We start from the raw sequence: 19,582 nt of genomic DNA on the forward strand, positions 1-19,582 counted from the left end.
GGCAGCGCTGAGGGCGAGGGGCGGGGCCGGGCGGGGCCGGGCGCGGGCGGTGGCGCCCCCTGGCGGCGGGCGGGCGCCGAGGCCGCTGTGGGGAAAGGCGGCGGCGCCGCCGAACCCCCGAGGGGCGGCCGGGGATGGGAACCGAGCTGGACAGCGGTCTGGAGCCCAGCACTGTGAGGGAACTGAGCTTGTTCGGCCTGCAGGAGGCTCGGGGGTGGCTTTGTCACGCTCTACAGCTCCCTAAAGGGAGGGTGAAGCCGTGTGGCTTCGGGCTCTGCTTCCAGGCAACCAGCGCCGTGACAGGAGGACAAGGTGCTGAGGGAATGTTTATGTTGGACTTTAGGAGGGCTTTCTTCACAGAGAGAGTGATCAGACTGCCCAGGAAGATGGTGGAGTCACCATCCCTGGGGGTGTTTAAGGAAAGACTGGACACGGCACTCAGCACGATGGTGGTGCTCAGTCACGGGTTGGACTCAGAGTGAGGTGGTGATCAGAGATCTTCTTTAAGCTCAGTGATTCTGTACTTCTGTGATCCCCCTTGCCTTAGGGCAAAGCCTGCAGAGCCATGCAGGTGTCAGGGTTAAAGAAGGTCACCCAAATGTGTGACACCCTCAAAGCCCCCCAGCATGAGCTGTGGCTCCTTGGGCCATGGCTGTGTCCCTGTGTCCCCACATCACAAAGCAGCGTTTGCAGATCCCTGCTCCTCACACAGGAACTGCCCCCAGGGCTGCTCAGCTCCACTGGCCACAGTATCCTCCACTGCTGTCCCCACCACAGCACCTCCACTTCCCCCAGCTCACACCCACATCCACACTATTCCCAGCGAAAGAAATGTCACCTCCAGGTCACCCCCAGCAACAAGAGGCACCAGCTCCACGTCCTGGTAAAAAGATTTATTAAGAACCTGCAGAACCTGCCCAAAAGGAGGTTGCCGCCGTGGCACTGAAGGGGAGCAGGGGCAGAGGGTTAGTGTTTCTCCAGGCAAAACCAGAGGGTGAAACAAAGCGAGTGGAGGGCACAGAAAGGCAGTGGGAGCACATCTGCGTGGTGGAGGAACACCCGCAGCAGTTAAGGCCTATAAAGTGCTTGTAGAAGACCAGCCCTGTCGAGAGGCTACAAAACACAAGCAGGCAGGGACAGCAAGGGATGTGGGTGGCTGGTGGCACCTGGCACAGGGCAGTGATGACAGGCTCACACCCTGCCCAAAGCTGCAGCAAGAAGGACTCTGCCTGCCCACATGACAGTCCCCAGCCACAGCCAGGACACCCCAAAATAGGATCTAGGCTGGTGGATTTCATGGTCATCTCCCAGTTATCCCATGTTCAGGATGCTGCTGTGTTTGGGTGCCTCTGCCAGCACAGGGGAAGGACAGTCCCAGTGCAGCATCCTGCCTTGGCTCACTCTCAGAGGAAAAATGAGATGAATGTGACTGGTCCTCAGCCAGGCTGTGCCCCAGCAGTGCATCACAGCCTTGTGTCCCCCTCTGGAGTGAGCACAGCCATCAACCAACAACCTCTTCTGCTGCTGGGAGTCACCAGCCTCTTGGTCCCCCCCTAAGTGGGAATGCCCATGTGGGGCTCAGGTGGTTTCCATCCTCAGGTGTTCCTGTTTGCCACAGGAGGAGCATGGCGAGGTGCCTTTCACAGGTGCCTTGTGCCACTAAGCTGGTTCCCCATGCAGGACAGGGATGTAGCAACAGCAGGTTCAAAGCTGCTGTGTGGGGTAGGGACACTTCTGCAAAACAGCCCTGTGCTCTGGCCAGAGATGGTGGGAAGCAGGAACACGCCCTGCAACTAGTGCTGCATCCCTCTAGCCTGCCCCAGCACTCCCAAACACCACCTCATCCCCACGGACTGCTCCAAGAAATACTGCTTTTCTCTGGAATGTTTTAGTCTAAAATTGCCCTGATAGGAATAAGAAAAAAAAAAAAAAGAAATTGGATAAAAAATAACAACCCCAGGTCATGCTGGAGTTAGGCTCCAAGGCCACCCTGTCCAGGCAGGAGACACCCTGGTGATGGGTTTGGGGACAGCAGAACAGCCAAAGGGGCCTCTCTGGATGCAGCAGGGAAGGAGGCACTGGGGGGGACAGGAGGTGCCTCCTCCTGACAGCAGGAGGGAAGGACCTCACAGGGATGGGTTGGCACAGGATGGGATGGGACAGGGGACCAAGCTGGAGGGGATATGAGGGCCAGTGTCCCACCCCTCAGTGGGAGTGCAGGGAGAAGGCCAGTTTGACACAGCTGAGCTCCTCCCCGCCATTGCTGACCACCACCCGCACGCGGTAGTTGCCGTTGGTCATCCAGGAAGGGAGCTCCACATCGGGCACGTCAAAATCGCTGGCTGGCAAGGAGTAGGAGCCCTGTGGAGAGAGGGGACAGACAGACAAGAGGTCAGCCAGAAGGCCAGCCCAGCACCAGAGGGCACAGTGGCACCCAGTGGCAGTGCCAGTGTCACCGCGGGGCGCGGCCGTACCGCTTTGAAGGGGCAGTGGCAGGGGATGCCGTAGGTCAGCAGGGGCTCCGGGCAGGGCGTGCCAGGTGGGATGAGCTCATCCAGAATGCTGCAGACGTCGTTGTAGGTGCAGCTGCCCAGCTGGTCAATGCAGGGCAGCTGGATCCAGAGGTCACCCAGTGCCTTCTCTACCACCAGCGCTGCCTGGAGGGAAGGTGTTCAGCACCAGCACAACCAGCAGGGGCACCCACAGCTCCTCACCAGCCAGCTCAACTCCCTCAGCTCCTGATCATGCAATCCTTGGGATGTCCATGTGGTCACTAAACCCCCCTCCTGCCTCCCCCTCCTGGCTTTCAGTTCCTCTCAACCTGCAGCTTCTGTTCCTCCAACCTCAGTTTGACCCCTTAAGCTAACACCACCCCACACCTCACATCCCCACCTGCTTCCCCTCTCTTCTGCCTGTCCCAAAACTCCCAGGGTGCTCCCATCCTGCAGCTCTGGCTCCTCACTCCCCTAGCACTCACCCCACAGTCCTAGGCCCAAACAGACACCATAGCATTGCTCAAGACAGCCCATGCACCCTAGACAAGAGACATGTTCTGTCTCATTCCAAAAAACTCCCCAAAAGTGTTGCAGGGCAGCTGGCATGGCCCAGGGCTCCCAGAGCAGTGCTGTGCCATGTCCTTGGAGGGAGCAGCTGGGTTGGCTGCTGAAAAACAAGTGCTGCAGTGACATCCAGAAGCACCCACAGCACTTGGGTTTCACTTCCCTCCTGGAGCCAATACATCCCCAGGACATGAAACAACTCAGGTGGTTTCTGCCCTAGGAACAAGGTTGGGAGGCTCCAGCTGAACTGTCTGCTCCCAACACAAGTCTCCCCATGCCCACTGCCCTGTTCTGGCTTACAAAGCCCAGTGTGCTCAGCCCCGCACCTCTCTGCACCTCACTCCCCAAGGGCTGCTCATTCCTGCACCCATTTCCCAGCTGCCAGTGGTTTGGGGAAGCTCTGCCCTCCCTCACCACACAGAGGGACATCTGGCACTTACCTTCAGAGGGGAGCCCATGGTCTTGCCACTCTTGACCGCCGCGCTGACACGCAGGCTCCCCGGGATGCTGATGGGGTCGGGTGCCACAGAGAGGCTCTGCAGCACCACGGGGTCCCTCTTGTCACCACAGTTCTCCCAAGCAAAGCCACCAACCTGCAGCACCGAGGGACAGGAGGAGTTAGAAGCGGGGCAAGCCTTGCCTTGTGTTTGCAGGAGGTTTATCCAGAGCTGCCCCTCTGACCCCTGCCAAACATCTGCTCACAAAGAGCCAGAAAATTACCTTCAGCCCCTTCAAATGCCAGTTCTTGAACTCCCAGCTCTCCAAGACTGAGGACATTGCAGAACCCTCTGTCCATGTGCCTCTGCATGTACTTTACACCCAAAGAGCATTACCAGACTGCAATTTCCAAACTTGCCTCAGCTCTGCCTCCAAACACCTGACGTGTGACCAAGGCAAGATGCATCCATCATGCCAACGGCACCAAGCAAGGTGTGTAAGGACAGGTCAGAGCAAGCTGGGACCAGGTGGTGGCTGCACTGTCCATGCTGGGCAGGGGTGTGGGGGGATCCCCTTGGAGGGGCAGTGAGGTTGGCACAGCCTCCCACCTCATCCAGGACCAGCCCTGCTTTGTGAGCCCTCATCCACCAGCTCCACCACCTAGTTCCTCATAGGAGCAAGAATCACACTCAGGGACCAGATGAGTGTCTGTGCTCATCCTCTGCCTGATGCACCCCAGGAGCCTGGCCCTGAGCTACAAATGAGTACAAATCCTGATCCAGAGTACAACTGAGCCAAAGAAGCAGCATTGCCCTAATGTGATAATGAAAATCCACACATAAGGAAATGTTACCCGAATGAGAGACATCACTTATGTGTCTGGTCTGAGTTAAGAGTCACTCTGGGACATCTCCCCTGTTCCCTACAAGTCCCACCAACCTCTCCAGCCACCACCAGTAAAGACACTTTGGTTCAAAGGTAGAGGGCTAGCAAGACTTGTCTGGAACAGCCACTTCTGAGCCTGCCAGAGGCAAATGGCAGAGACCAGCCCCAGCTCCCTCCCAGAGCAGGTTTGGCTGGAGCATCCCGTGTCCCCACAGCATGACGCGGGGCTCTCCTGCCTGCTCGCAGCCGCAGAACCGGTGGAGGCTGTATTGCCTGGTGCCACACGGCAGCCCCAGCGGGCACAGCGCAGCCCACGCAGCCGAGCAGCCCATCCCACATCCCGCTCGCCCGCCGGGAGCAGCCCAGGGCAGGACACAGGGCTCAGGACAAGCCGGGACAAGGGTAGACTGCACCCCGACACTAAGCAAGAGCTGCGAGCCCCCAGCCCCAGAGTCTGCGGGCAAAGAGGCTCCAGCGAGCTGAGCATCAGTGTGTGGCTGCAGAATGCTGCCCGCCGAGCCCCCTGCAGCCTTCCCAACCGGTTCCCCCTTCCCTCGGGCAAGCGCAGGAATCCTGGAAAATAAATTGCGATATTTCCCTTCACACCGCGTGAGAGTTACGCGTAGTAACTGGCTGTGTCTTAATCAGCGCGTGTTAATGAGCCAGACACAGAACTCCGTGGGAATAGGGAAGAAGAACCTGGGCTGGAAAAGATTCATGGAGCAGCAAAATGAGAGCCGGGATACGATCAGCCGAACGAAGAGGCCGCTGGGTTTCAGCGTTGAGAAGTGTTTATAAACACTGGATCCCTCCTGCTCCGAGCTGCCTCCAACCTCCAGCATTGCTCCCAGAAGCGGGGGGCTGCGGGGCTCCGGGGCTCCATGGACCCACTCCCCTGCCCAGCCACAAACACCAGCGATCTTCCACCCTGACCGGATGGGAAAAGCTCCAGGGGTCCATGGACCCACTCCCCTGCCCAGGCACAAACACGCACCCACCAGCGGGATAGGAAAAGCTCCTGGTCTCCTGCAATCCCAGCGGGATGACGGAGTCTCACCCCTCTCCGCCCCGCCGAGTCCCCTCCGGCAGCCCGAGGGCTGCGGGGCCCCCGCTCACCTTGCTGAGCCGCCGGGCCCCGCTGCGCTCCACCAGCAGCGGCGGCTGCGGCCCGGCCAGCGCGGCCGGGACGAGCTGCAGCGCGCACAGCGCCAGCGCCAGCCCCGCGCACAGCATGCTCCGGGAATGCGCCGGGAACGGGCCGGGATGAGTCCGGGAGCTGCTCCGAGCGGTGGGGAGCCGACAGGAGGGCAGGCACCTCGGCGGGACCGGGCGGGCAGCGGCCGGTCTTTGAAGCCCCGAGCAGAGGGGACGAGCCCTCTCTCGGAGCCCGGCCCACCACCGCCCGATGCCACTCCCTCCCCCGAGGACGCTCACATTTTCCCTTCCCCTTTTGCTCTTTTTATTCCCCCCTCCCTTCCCCGGTTTCGCTGCCAAGCGCAGGACTGGACTCGCAGGGATGCTGGGACGGGAAGCGCCGCTTTCCCAAGATCCCAGAGCCGGCATTTGGAGCGGGGGGGCGGGAGCTGCACCCACCCCGCCGGGGCACACACATCACGCCGCCGCCATGGGGGAAGCACGACCACCTCCCCACCACCCACCCCTCCACCCCGGGCTGCGGCTCTCCGCACATCCCGCTCGGGGGTGCCCCGGCTGTGCGAGGGTCGGTACCCTCTGGGCGGTACCCGGGACCCCCAAGCTCCCCCCGCGCTCGGCACAGGGCAGGCGGCAGCTGAAGAGCAGAGATATCTGAGATATTTCAGATATTTGAGACCCTCACACCCGATGTGTGTGAGCAGGGGGGAGGGGACGCTGGCATCGGGTAGCCCCTGACTGGGCAGTTTGCCACAGCACCCCTACTCCCCATCTATGTAAATTGCTGGATTTATCATCCCCTCTTCCTTTCCTACCCCCCGTTTTGTGGATCATTTTCCAGACAAAGCTGCCCCAGGCACCCCCATCATGCTGGAATGGTGACACGGGTAGCCCTCCATCAGGAGTGGCACAGCAGCATGGATTTTCCCATGTATTTTGGTGGACAGATGCTTTTATCCTGCGGAGGGGACTGAGCCAGCTGAGCACACATGACACAAATGTGGCAGGTCTCAGCCCTCCCCCCCTGCCACAGCACGGTCAGGAGCCACTTGTGAGACCCTTCCCCACATTCAGCTCTGCTCTCCCTTGCACACGGACGCTGCTTGGCCTCCCCATATTGCTCCCAGCCCTGGGAAGGGTTGCCTGCCTTGTCCAAAGCCCCGTCTCAGCTCTATTTTTAGCCTTCCGTCCTTATTTAGCAGCGAGGCCGGGCGGCAGCGTGCGGCAGGGCGTGGGAGCAGGCAGGGGACGCGCTGGGCGCTGCTGCCCACCCCGAGCCCGCAGCGACAACTGCGCCGCCGATCCACTGCCGAGGCTCCAGGGTGAGGCATAAATAGCCCGCACCTCCCAGCCGGGAGCGGAGCGGAAAGTTATCCCCTGGGATTAGCTTTCACTTTGAGGCCCTGGAGCAGCCGGAGGACAGGGATAAGGATAGGGATGCATGGGGACACAGAAGGAGCATTGTGTTTCGGGCTGGGAGGGGAGCAGAGCCCCTCACCTCAAGCCACTGGTATCGTATGCTTTTCTGCTTCTCACGGCCATTGTGAGTGAAGGTTTCACTTCCCTTTCCCATCCTTTTCCACTTCATTTTGCCATGGGGGTAAAAAGAGAATAAAGGACTGCGAGAACAGGTTAACCCACATCTTTTTGCTTGGAAAAGCACAGGCAGGGACAGGAACGACTTGAAATCGTTTCACTACCTCAAGGCAGAATCATGTGTGACCTAAATCCCCACTAAAAGAGCCTGTGACTTTTTTGGGGCTCAAACACATGTGAGAACTTCTCCAATTCAAACAGTTTTTTCAGCTATCTCACCCATGCAAAATTGAGTCACGAGGTCTCAGCAGACCTGGTTAAACACCTCAGATTTGCATTGAAGAAAAGCAGCCAGAACATCATTACCTCTCATTTACAAAAGCAAACAGATGGGAAATGATGAGCAGGGTTTAACCACGACCACTCTGTCCCTTGCTTGGGCTGCAGCTCTACCAGGACCCATCAGGCATCACCACATGCCAGCTCATCACCCAAAAACCTTCCAGCAAAATATCTTCCACCTCTCTTTTTTTTTATTTTTCCAGACTAGGTTTCTGAAAATAAGACATACAAACAAGAAAAAAAAAATAATTACCCCATCTGCACTCACAGAACCACTCTGCAAACAGACCATGCCAGGCTGGCACTGACACTGCCTTGTACCCATCCTGTTGTGCCCAGTCCTTACCAGCTAGAACCAGAGAGAGAGCCACAAGAGACATTTCAACAGTTTGCACAAATGCTTTTCTTATCCAAAAGCTTTGGCAAACATTTTAAATGACCATTGGTACAAATTACCTCGACTTTCCAGCTGTTATCCCATTTGCGGCAATTCAGCCGAGCATGTGAGAAAGCCTCCTTGTCTCACTTTTCTAGACAAAGCCCTGGAGATGTCTCCAGCTGCTGTCATTCCTGGGGAGAGATCAAGATAACACCAAAAAAAGACATCAGAGCAAACTTCAAAATGAGCTGAAGCTGCCTCAGGTGGGGGCACCACACAACCTCTGCTTTCCTGGACTCATTTTCCTGTCTTTGCATGGCTTGAAATTCCCTCGCTCCCACAGTCCCCTTTTTCTCCAGCCTGCCTCATGCAGTCTCCAGGCCCTTCTGCTCCCCGGATCCCCAGGGTGCTCTGGTTACCCCTACAATGCCATGGAAAGCCCCTGCTTTGCTTAAAAGCAGCTGAACAGAACAATTTCTGGCTGTTAAAAGTGCTGCCCTGAAAAGGGAGCAAGTTTTCAGTGTATTGGGGCAGAGGAGGATAAAGCAGGGCTGAGATGAAAGACCAGTCTGGCAGGCACATATCCCGTGCAGTTTCCACAGGAAAGATTGGAGAAACTGAGGAATTACTAAAATCAAGCTAGGATAAGAGAGGTTTGGGGTAGCACAGGCAGGGCTTTTGGCAGGCAGCCTCACAAGTGCACCCACAGGCTGAAGGAAGGATATAACATGGTCTGGGCAGCCAAAAGGCAGCAATCTAGAAGCACAGGGCTGTCACAGCAGAGCCTGCAGCAGAGGCTGGGGATCTGGGGATGGGGGTGCTGCAGCTGGCCTTGCTGCACAGGCACATCCCCAAGCCCCAGCTCTGCCTTAACCTGATGTGACCAAACTGTTTTTTCTCCACCATCGTCATGAAAAATCCTACCAGGAGCCCCACTTTGTAGCACGGGGGCGTCCCCCAGCACCCCCTCAGCACCCCACAGTAAAAAGCTGAAATTTCCACCAGCACATGTGCAAACTACTGGCCTTTTGTGCACCAGCAAGATGTGATGGCAGTTGGACAGGCTCCTCATCAGCTGCCCACACAGTTGCTTCTCTTCCCAGCCACGGCCCCAGCGGCCCCAGCGATGTAAATTCAGCCTGGAAATCTGCATGTGCTTTGTGCTTGCCCCTGTAGGCCTTCAGTCTCTGAAGTCTGGACCAGGATTTTTAATTAACCCTGGAGAGGTGGAGAACAGCACCTTGCGCTTTTATCCCACAAACGATCTACTCAGCCCAAATAAGTACTCTCATGCAGGGAAGGAGACTTGCTCCACTCTGAAGTGCTGGGAGAGATAAGAACTGAGAGCTCTCGGTGGTTTCTGAGCAGTGGGAGCAGATGCCAGAAGCTTCTGTGACTCACAAAATTTCACTCAGGTTTGGCAGCAGCCACCCAAGCGGACGCAGGCAACTGGTCCCACCAGTCCCCTGGAGACTTGGGGCATCGTGGGCCTGCCCCTCACCTTCCCCACCCTCCCATCCAAGTGGTGTTTCACAATTTCCTCCTGTGCCAGGGTTACCAGGGCAAGAAAAACACCTCCAAGCCGAACGTGACAGGACAACCAGGCACCTCCACTCCTCCCTCGCTGCCCAGGCAAAATGCCAAGGTGTTGGCATCCCCAGAGCCGCGGGCTGCTTGGACTTCTCCCAGGGGATATTTGGAAAATGTCAGAATAGAAACTTGTTGACAAAAAACTTGCAATGTTTCCATACAGGCATGGCCTCGTGACCAGGTTCAAACACTCCAATTTCAGCAGTTCTGGGTAGCACCAATGGGTTTTCAGGTCACAATGTGTGGTCATTCAGGAATGTATAAAAATAATAATTTTTAAAAAGTACTTTAAAAATAAAATCAAAATAAAAACATTTGGAAGAACCTACCTTTCCTCACATTATTTTTTAGATGGGACGCTTTCAAATCCATGTATTTTTCCCTATGTGTTCAGGACCCACTTCCAAAGTCTAGGATTTCCCCCTGGAAAAGGGACCCTGGCTCCAGGCCCAGCATTTGGGGTGTGTGGGATGCTCAAGGGAAGGGTTATCAGGATGTAATCCCTCAGGTAATATGGATCACACCAAAACCCTCTCCAGCCAGCACGACGACCCCCAGAGCAGAGCTCCTGCCAGGAGCAACACCCCAAACCCACCACTATTCCACAAGTACCCCCACACAAGCTGAAACTTGATGGGGTGATGGCAAAAGGCAGATGGATTCTGCTTTCTCACTCTCATCCCTACTCCGAAGGGGGCTGGGGTGGGTTCAGCAGAGGCAGCCCCCTGAGCAGCTGGTCCTGCTCCCACCCCAGCCCTGGTGCAGGGCTCCTGTTCCCCTTTCTCCTCGCCCAGGAGGGGACACCTCCAACGCAGGGGTCCGGCTCTCCCTATCCCACACCCACCACGGAGCATCCTCAGTGCAGGGGGCCGTGGGACCGAGCATTCCCGCAGCACCCCGGCCCAGGGCGGGGACACCCCGGGGTGGAGGGGGCGCAGGGCCGGCCCCGGGGGCGGGCAGGCTGCGGCCGGGGGCCCTGCCCGCGGCTCGGGGGTGCAGAGCACCCTCTCCCGGCGCTGCCTGTCAGCAGCTGCCGGACGTTTTTATTACTTTTTTTTTTTAATTATTTTTTTTCTGCCTGCCAGCTGGGGCGGCTCATCCCGTCCCGTCCCGTCCCGGAGCGGTGCCGCTGGCCGGGGGATGCCGCGCCCCGCGCCCCGCGGCTGAGCGGGTCCCGCCGGGGCTCCATGGGCTGCGCCGGCAGCGCCCTGCGCTGCTGCCCCGTCGGTGCCGAGGTAGCGGCTGCGGGGGCTTTGGGGCTGGGCTGGGCTTGGGCTGGGCTTCTCTCGGGGTCGGGGCTCCGTGGGGTCGGGCTCTCGTGGGAGCGAGTGCACACGTTGTCGGGGCTCGATGGAGTTGGGGTTCGCGCGGAGCTGATGTTTGCGGGGAGTCCTGCTCGCACTGCTGGGGACGTGGGGTGCTGGGGCACCCGGCGTGGGTTCCTCCCTGTCCCGGGAGCGATGGTGCCGGGCGGTGTGGCTGTCCCCGGCTGTGTGGGACCCCACGGGCATTGTGGAGGGGGAGGTGGCAGCGGGGACAATGAAAGCTGGCAGCCACCCGCCCTCCTGCATCCTCCTGCACTCTGCTGCACCCCTCCAGGCTCACCCCGACATCACGGGGATTTTATAGTTAACGGGGTGCAGGATCTGGGATGATGATGCCTGTTGGAAATGCTGGTCCTATAGATGACAGGGATGGGTTCCCCCAGCTAGTCCTTTGCCAGCTTCCCACAGCATCCTCCCTCATCCCAAAGGCTGTGTCCCCTTGAGCTGAAGGCATCGCTCCTGTAGGGGAACACTCTGAGTCTCCTCAGATCTCAGCACGTTGCCCTGTACTGAAAAGCTCTTCAGCAAGGTCTGAAATTATCTGCTGATTGTTATTATCATTGTTATTGTTATTATTTGATGTGCTCATGCTGCCCCAGTGCCTCACCACTGACCTCGGGAGATGTTTTTGCTGTTGGATGTGCTGTGCTTACTGCTGTTGCTGTTGTGATTGCTGGAGGGTGGCAGGGGAAGGAGGGAAGGCAGGAACACCCCTGGCACGGGTGGCCCTTTGCAGTTCGAGCTGTGAGAGTCCCCACTTGGGAGCACAGAACCCACTGCAGGATGTGCAGGGGGAGCAGGCACGGGGCTCACATGCATCCAACAAGTGCCTTTATTTACAGCACTTGCAGGCTTGGTCGCTTCTCCACATCATGGAAAAAATCCCACTCTATGCTATGCCATAAGATCAGATATTTCTGGGCTGGTTTGTGACTCTGAGAGCTCTCAAGAACAGGCAGAGGACAGGGTGAAACAACAGCCCCAAGGCCCCAGGTGCTGAGAGCCCCACATTCACCGAAACACGGAAATTTGTCATTTGCCTACAGACGTCTCCCTTCCTGCACTTGCCCGCGCTCGAGCTCTGCTCAGCCCTGTGTCACCAACAGTCATTACCCATAAACAGCCCTGCTGCTGTGACTGAAAGTCATTCTGAAAGAAGCACTTAAAATCCCCATTACGGCTTAAAGGCATAAGGGCAGGCGTGGGGCCACTCCTGCCCATATTCTCATGTCCAGAGTACCAAAAGGCAGGAGGAGAGACCTTCACCTTCCATGCTGATGGGTGGATTTGCAAAGTTGGTCCCTTGAGGTTGCTTGGGGTTAGGGGAGACTTCAGACCCCAGGGATAAGCCCATCCAGAAGGCATGTGCAGGTCATGGGGCTGGGCACTCTAATGGGGCTGGGGGCTGCAGAGGCTTTAGAAGCCAGTCCCAGGTTTGAGGTGACCTTGAGGAGCTGGTGCTGGGCTGGGTCTGGTGGGTGGATGACATACCAGGAGCCACTGTGTGCCCTGGGGGAGTGCCTTGGCAGCCTCATCCTTCCCTGGCACCAGTCTGCGGGCAGCAGGGCGATAAGGGAGGCACAGAGAGAACCCAGCCCTGAGCTGTGGGTGCTGCCCCTGGGGTTTCCTTCCCCTTCAGCTCCATCCACCCCTGCTTGGCCACTCACGGTCACCGCTCGCGCTTTGGTCACGCTCCTGGCGTGAGAGAGGCCAAGTTGCCTTCCCAAAAGTCAGGGCTGAGGTTTGGCCGCCTTCCAGGGCTGGGGTGAATTTATTTTGAAGTGCTAGGAACTGTACGGAGCACCAGGAGTCAGGGAAGGGTCAGAATGCAAAACTCGGGGCTGTCAACAGTGTGAAGTGTTTGCCTATGGTCTTCGGCACAGATCTGACTGCAGGAGAGGTGATAATCACCTCCCAACACAACCATCACCATCGCTGGAGGAAACACAGCAGCAGGGTTAGAAACAGGTCCCACGGAGCTGTGCCAGCACTGCTCTGGCAGCGCTGAGCATCGGCTGCAGGTCCTGGGAGGTGTTGCAGTCGTGGGCCAAATCCTGGCCCCCTTCCCCACAGCCACAAAGCAAAGCCTCCTCCCCAGGAGCGGAGTCAGGATTTAAATACTCATTTCCTGCCTCTTTGTGATTTCCTTTGCTAGGTTGCATGGTTGAATTGCTTAATGTACTTGTAAAACAGGAAAAGAGGAAGAAAAATACAGTCCAAAACCGCACCTCACACTAAGAGCTGAAGCAGAGGCTGCAGCCACCCCGGCTGCCCACACTGTGCCAGCTGCTCTGCACTGGTGCTCCCCACCCCAGAACCCTTGGAGATGACTCAGGTCCTGTTGGAAATCCCTATTAATCCATCCATAAACAGTTCTGCTCCAGACTATTAGAAATATTTAGTTCCAAGAATGTAGATACTTTTGGTTTTTCATAGCTGGAAGGTATTTTTGGCAGAGGTTCCCAAGAACTTACAGGATAAGCTACTCTGTGGATGGCCCCCACCTGCAGGATGTATCAGGCTGCTTTTTCCCTGGCCAAAGCTGTTCCAGCTGGAGCAATTCCCAACCTGCTCCTTGCACACACTGTGGATTCCAGGATGATTTTCCAGCTCTCCAAAATGCATCAGGCGATACCAGAGGTTTGGGTGCCGCAAAGCTTCTCTGGAAGTGACAGTGGAAAGTCCCTCCATATTTCAGAGCTTTCAGCCAAATTTTGCTGTTCACCCCAGAGGTGGAGCTTTTATTCCAAAGGACAATTGAGTGCTTATGATTAAAATTAGCTCTAGATGCTGTTTTAATTGCTCCTAGAGGTAGGAAGGTGCCTCACTCATAGCCTCAGGGCAAGTACTTAGATTTGTCTGTTGATGCTGGTGAACCTGTTGCTCGCTTCACCTGTTTCTGAATTCAGTGCTGGTGTCTCAAATCATCTTCCTTTAGAGACTGAGGGGCTCTGAGGTCCCATCCTGCTGGATTTGGGGTGTGGGGGAGAGGTGAAGATTCCCTGGGTGTGTGCTGCGGACATTGCTTGTGCTATAGAGGTCACCAGCCCTCAACTCTCTGTCCTTAGGCATCACTTATGCCAGTGAGCAGGACAATTGCAGCAGAGGTGGTTTGGTTTGGGGGTTTGGGGTCCCTCCTGGAGGTGGTAACAGCATCCTGCTCTCAGCTCTGCTGAGATCACCCAAAACCCTTGAGGTGTGTGTCACCCCCCTGTGTCAGCAGGGTCCTCCTACACAGACTTTGAAAAAGAGGGGGGGATATGGGGTGTGGGGCTAGGGGAGAAGGCCTTTTAGGACTCCTGCGATGCCCTCAGGACTGCAGAGCCTCAACTATCTCATTTATCTCTCCCCTTGCCCCCATCCCCTGACTTCAAAACCCCTCACAGGACCGGGATACGGTAAATGCCAGGGAGATGCGCGCTGCCACGAGGCGTGTCAGGGGACAGGCAGGGATTCCTGCGGACACTTTGCAGTCAGGTGTGCCAGGATTCAGCAGCATCCCAGGGCACCCCTCGCTTTCTGGATGAGCTGCATGGACAAGGAGAACGAGCCCTGTGAGCTCGGACTGCCGGCTGCCTCCTCACCCCCTCGCCTGGGCCGCATTCAACGCCGCGGCTGCTCATGCCATAGAAGGGAAGATAAAGCCGTGGCTTCCCAGAGCCTTGGAGCTCTCCTGCTCGCTGGAACTGCGCCTCCCCCCAGCTCCAGGAGGGGGGCTGCAGGGGAGGCGGGGACAGGGGCGGCTGTTTGCTTTCCCGTGCTTTTTCCCAAGCCAGGCTCCCTAATCCGGGCTGGATTTGGCCGCGCCGCCGTGCGGGGCCGAGCCGGGGAGCAGCCGGCACAGGGCTGCTCTCAGGGATCGGGATTTTAGGGACAGCTCTGCCGGGGGCTGGAGGGCAGCTCCGTGCCTTCAGGTGAATTTTCTCACTCCTCGTGCACCTATGCAATATCCAGAAGCACATCTCAGTGATGGGAATCAGGGACCAGATTTGCCCTCTGCCAGCGAGGCCGAGCCGAGAGCCTGCGAGCTTTGCTTCTATCTTTCAGCAACTGATAAAAATATATCCACTTTTTTTTTTTTTTTCTTTTCTCCCCTCCAAGTAACTAAATTAATCCCATGCAGGGCTGGAAGGCATCCCACGGAGCCGTGTTGCTGGAGGCAGCTCCCGGCTCTGGGTTATCTCAGCCCCAAGGCAGCAGTGGCAGCGTGCGGGGCTGTGCAGCGCATTCCTGCGCTCCTGAGCTCATTGCTTGGCCGCCTGCTCCCGCCTGCTGCCAGCCCTGCACAGGGGCTGGACCGCCTCTGATTTATGGCTATTTCTCATTTCTCACTCCTGCTCCAGCTGTGTCAAAGCCCATCTGTGTAAGGCCCTGGCAGAGCCCTGTGTTTGGGGGGCTGCAAGGTGCCAGGGACCAGACTGAGCTGAGCGTCCCAGGACAGGAGGAGGGTGGCAAGGGAGTGCCAAAGCTGGGCCCTGCCAAGTGCTGCCTGCTCTCCCCCACCAAAAGTTTTGCTAATGGAGCCCATTTTGCACCAGCACCGTGTCGGTGGGGGTGGCATCCCCCAGGTTTTCCAGCTGAATGCTACCTGGTGATCTTTCTGGGATGCAGGGAATCGGCATGAGCTTGAGGCTGCCTGATGGGCAGTACATGCACACCCATGGGTGCCCAGTGCTGGGAGAGGGCAGGGGGCTGGGGAGGGGCCGCTGCTCCACCAGGACCTGTGTTTTAGCAGGGCTGATGGGGGCTCAGTGCAGGGTGTTCTCTGCCTGCAGCCACCTGCCCCACTCTGTTCCCCCCTGCTCCAGCCCCCTCTCTCTCTGCCAGAGACAGCTAAAAGCCCAGCAGAAGAGGGGATCGGCTTCCCAGGAACTCTCAGTCTTGAAGACACAGAATGGTGAGGAAAAAATGTGTTTTCCCCCTGCTTTGCTTTCTCAGAGTGATATTAAGGAAGCAGTGGTCAGGCCCCAGCATGGCACCAGGGAGGATGGGGAGGATGGAGGTGCACGATGGTGCAGGAGGGAAAACAGAGCATCCCAGAGACAGCAGCATCCCCTCCTGTCAGTCAGACAGATCATCCCCAGAACAGGAGACCTGACAAGCTCTGTGTGCTCCCTGAGCCTGGCAATACCATCCCAATTTGGGCTAATTTGGACCAGAGGGATGGAGAAGGGTGTTTCTCCAGTGGGAGGAGGGCAGTGCTGAACCCGGCCCATGGCACTGGCAGGTTCAGCTGCCCAGGGTGTGCAGGCAGCCCAGCCAGGGGGCGGCAGCCAGCGCTGCTTCAGCCGGATTTGTCCCGCAGCCAATGCCTGCCTGCTTCCTGAGCACGGCGAGAAGGCAGCGCGGCCAGAGGAGTGGGCAGAGAGTGCGAGATTCCTCCGAGGCCAGGAGGAGGAGGAGGAGGAGCAGGATGGCGGCCAGGCAGGCACTGCCAGCATCTCCCAGGACATCGAGATCCAGGTGAGCTGGAAGAGCTGGTGCTGCTGGAGGCAGCAGCTGGGCATGGAGTATGTCACCAGCCTGGTCTTCCCTGGCACATGCTGGGCTCTCCCATTTTTGGGAGAAGGACAGGTCTAAGAAAAGGTGAGGAAGCCCAAAGCAGTGAAGCTCTGCATCTCTCACACTGAGATTTCTCATCCAATTGCTTCCCAGGTGGAAAAGAGAAACGAGCTGGAGCTGAAGGAACAGCTCGATGCCCTGAGGAGGGAGCACACAGAAACCCTGCAAGGTGTGTGCCAGGGCACTGGGGCTCCCTGCAGCTCCCCTTTCCTGCTACTGCCCTGTCCCTTTGGCTGCCTGTGGGGCCATGGGGATGCTGTTCCCTGCTCTCCACCTCTGTGGGGCTCAGGTGGAGCCAGCTGCCCCAATGTCCCCACACTGGTGGCACTCAGCTCATGTTCCCCCACAGAGCTCCAGGGAGCACACGAGCAGGAGAAGCTGCTGCTGACAGAGTCCCATCACAGGTCTGAGGCAGCCTTACAGGTACCAGCAGAGAAATCCCTGGGGAGGGGGGCTTGTGGAGGGCTTGAGGACCATCTGCTGGTTCTGCCATGGTGCCCCACATGGCCACCTCAGTCCCTGGTGTGCTTGGGGACTGCACCAGCTCCTCCAGCCCTGGTGTTATTTGGGTACCACAGCCCAGAAAGAAATCCCAGATACCTCTCATTCTGCTTTTTCCCCCTGGTTCTCCTAGGAGAAAATTCAGGCACTGAATTCCCAGCTGAAATCCTTCCAGGACAGGATGAAGCGGGTGGAGGAGTCACTCTTGAGAACAGACTACAGGAAGCTCATCCAGGTGCAGGGAGAGTGGCAGGGAGGGACCTGCTATGGATGCTGACCCAGAGCCAAGGGGCCTCTCTGATGGACCCTGGCAGGGGGGGCTGGAACCAGAGGGGAGCACAGGACAGCTGAAGGGGGGAGCAAAGCCTGTCCTGGGGGTGTTGAGCTCCCTTGGACACAAGTGATGGCCCTGCAGGAGCACGGGAGCCCCAGCCCGTTCTGGGAGCAGGAGCTGGAGAGCCTGCACTTCGTCATCGAGATGAAGAACGAGCACATCCACGGCCTGGACAAGAAGCTGCTGCACCTGGAGACCGTGGTGGGTTGAAAGGGGGGGTCACAGGTGGGCTTTCCTCTTTTCAGCTCCTCCACCCACCTAAATTCTGCCCAGAAACTGCAGCTGGAGTAAAGGTGGATGGAGCCCATTTCCTCTCTTGGCATGGGGAGGGGATGGGTGAGCAATGCCACCAGGCCAGCATTTCACCCAAAATGGGTGGCAAGGGGCTCAGCAGTGCTTCCCGGCTCTCTCCTCACCCTCATGCCCCCTTCCAGGAGGAGAAGAACCTTCAGCTGGAGGAGAAGGTGAAAACTCTCCAGCAGGAGAACGAGGACCTGCAAGTTCGCACCCAGAACCACTTGGTCATGGCGAGGTGAGTGCTGGTCCCACCCACCGGGGCACAGGTGACTGCTGGAGGGGACAGCTGGCAGTGTGGGAGCACATTGCAGCCTGCGGTGCCACCGGGTGCTTTGCAGGGAGCAGAGGGGCTCGTGGGCGCTCAGGCTGTGCCCTCAGCCTGTGCCCTGTGCCCGCAGGCAGCTCTCCGAGGAGCTCCAGGCGGCTCGCGGGGCTCTGGAGAAGGAGGCGCAGCTGCTGGACCAGGCTCGCCGGGAGAAGGAGGAGCTGCTGTACCGAGTGCTGCACGCCGGGGACGGCGCCGCCTTCCCCATGGCCACCGGCGAGGTGCCCCTCATCGCCACGTAGCACCGGCGGCACCGGGGACTGCGGGGCTGCCCTGCGAGCCCGGGGCTGCTCTCACCGGGGCTGCTCTCACCGGGGCTGCTCTCACCAGTGCCCCCAGTCGGGGCAGGGCTCCGGGCTGGCCGAGCCCTCGGGGCGCCTCACGGACCGCAGTGATGGAGCCTTTCGCGGCAGTGATGGAGCATTTCACGGCAGTGATGGAGCATTTCACGGCACTGATGGAGCATTTCACAGCACTGATGGAGCATTTCACGGGACATTTACTCCTGCATTTCCCCAGCCCGTGTGGGGCTGCAGAGGGACCCTGGCCTCCCACCCACGCAGTCCCTGCACCCCTTGCTCTGGTGAGGGGGTGTCTAGGGGTTAAAGGGGTCAGCCAGGACACACAGACTTGCTTTGGGCCAGATCTGACCCAGCACTTGGCTCTGAATATAAACAGCACCAGTGCTGCCCCAGGGCATGAGGACAATGAGGAGGCCACTAGGACAAGCACCAGGAGGATGAGGAGGGCACTGGGGACATGGTGTTAACCTCACCAGGCAGGGCTCCCACCCTACTATTCCCATCACCTCCTCCACCTTCAAAAAATGTCCCCCAGGTACAGCTCCTGCAGCTCAGGCATGTCCCAGCTCACAAAGACCCCAAGCCCTACTTGTCCCTGCTGCCCATCAGCAGCACCACCAGTCCCATCTCCTCCCCCAAAAGCTGGAGCAGCACATCAGGGAGAAGAGCATCCTCCTGCAGGTACCAGGCTTTGGCAGGTCACACCCTCTGCTCCAGGCAGGGCATCCCCAGCAGGGCAGGTGCTGCCAGCAAGGCTGTGGGTCAGGGCTGGATGCACACAAGCACTTTCCCCTGGGTGCACCAGTGTGGTGGGAGTCACTGCTCTGGGGCTGTCATAGGCTGTCCCCTCCCTCCCCAGGGCTGTTTAACCAGAGCTGTGCATGTGGGTGTGTGTGTACATGTGTGTGGGTGTGTGTGTGCACCAGCCAAGGTGCTGCTGGCTGTCAGGATTACAGATCTGGAAGAAGCAGCAGCCTCAGCAATCCCATGTCAGTGGTTTGAGGGACTGGTGCAGGAGCATCCCAGAATGGGGGTTTGTGTTCTCCACACCCCATACATTGGGGACAAGGGGAAGGGTGGCACCACAAAGTCTCAACAAGGAAGCTCCAGATGAGGCCCTTAAGGCTGATCCCCATTTTCCTGCTCCTTTTCCTTCCTTTCAATGGGCTCCCAGCTCAGGGCAGACCCAGGCCCTCCCAGCATCAGGGCCACTGCAGCAGCCACTTCCGTCCTTTGTGCTGACCCTAATCACAAACACAGGAGCTGAACGGGCAGCCAGGAAGGCAGCGTGGATGTGGGGTCCAGCTCTGACCCACACACCCCCATGGGGTGGCCACAGTGGGAAATGGGGGAGCCTGTTGCGTCAGAACCATGTCCCACCAGGGCACCCTCTGCTCCCCACACCATCTGTGCCTCCCCCAGGTGCTGTAACACACAGCAGGGATAGCCCAGCAAACCCTGCCTGGCTATGGCTGGAGGAATCAGGATTTTGGGACAAAGGGATGTGAGCTGGTGGGCTCTGGGATGCTGCTCTGGACACCTGGTACCACATCCC

At 58.2% G+C, this 19,582-nt stretch overlaps 2 protein-coding genes across 2 annotated transcripts; one reads left to right on the forward strand and one right to left on the reverse strand.

The window, feature by feature from the left end:
* Positions 1-878: 878 nt before the first annotated feature.
* Positions 879-5,769, reverse strand: GM2A (ganglioside GM2 activator). The gene is made up of 4 exons (XM_054287930.1): positions 5,499-5,769; positions 3,500-3,652; positions 2,475-2,657; positions 879-2,361 (listed from the first exon to the last, which is right to left on the reverse strand). Exons 1-4 carry the CDS (start codon positions 5,613-5,615, stop codon positions 2,206-2,208), a joined length of 609 nt encoding a protein of 202 aa, XP_054143905.1. The 5' UTR covers positions 5,616-5,769; the 3' UTR covers positions 879-2,205.
* A 4,799-nt stretch (positions 5,770-10,568) lies between these two features.
* Positions 10,569-19,474, forward strand: CCDC69 (coiled-coil domain containing 69). The gene is made up of 11 exons (XM_054288261.1): positions 10,569-10,616; positions 15,534-15,603; positions 16,012-16,169; positions 16,362-16,437; positions 16,618-16,691; positions 16,903-17,004; positions 17,185-17,304; positions 17,538-17,635; positions 17,803-18,116; positions 18,245-18,308; positions 19,450-19,474. Exons 1-11 carry the CDS (start codon positions 10,569-10,571, stop codon positions 19,472-19,474), a joined length of 1,149 nt encoding a protein of 382 aa, XP_054144236.1.
* The last annotated feature ends 108 nt before the right edge of the window (positions 19,475-19,582 follow it).

The sequence above is a fragment of the Melozone crissalis genome, unplaced genomic scaffold (genome assembly GCF_028551555.1).
Source record: "Melozone crissalis strain CALT ecotype California unplaced genomic scaffold, PUWL_Pcris_2 ptg000061l_1, whole genome shotgun sequence".
NCBI classification, from domain to species: Eukaryota; Metazoa; Chordata; class Aves; order Passeriformes; family Passerellidae; genus Melozone; species Melozone crissalis.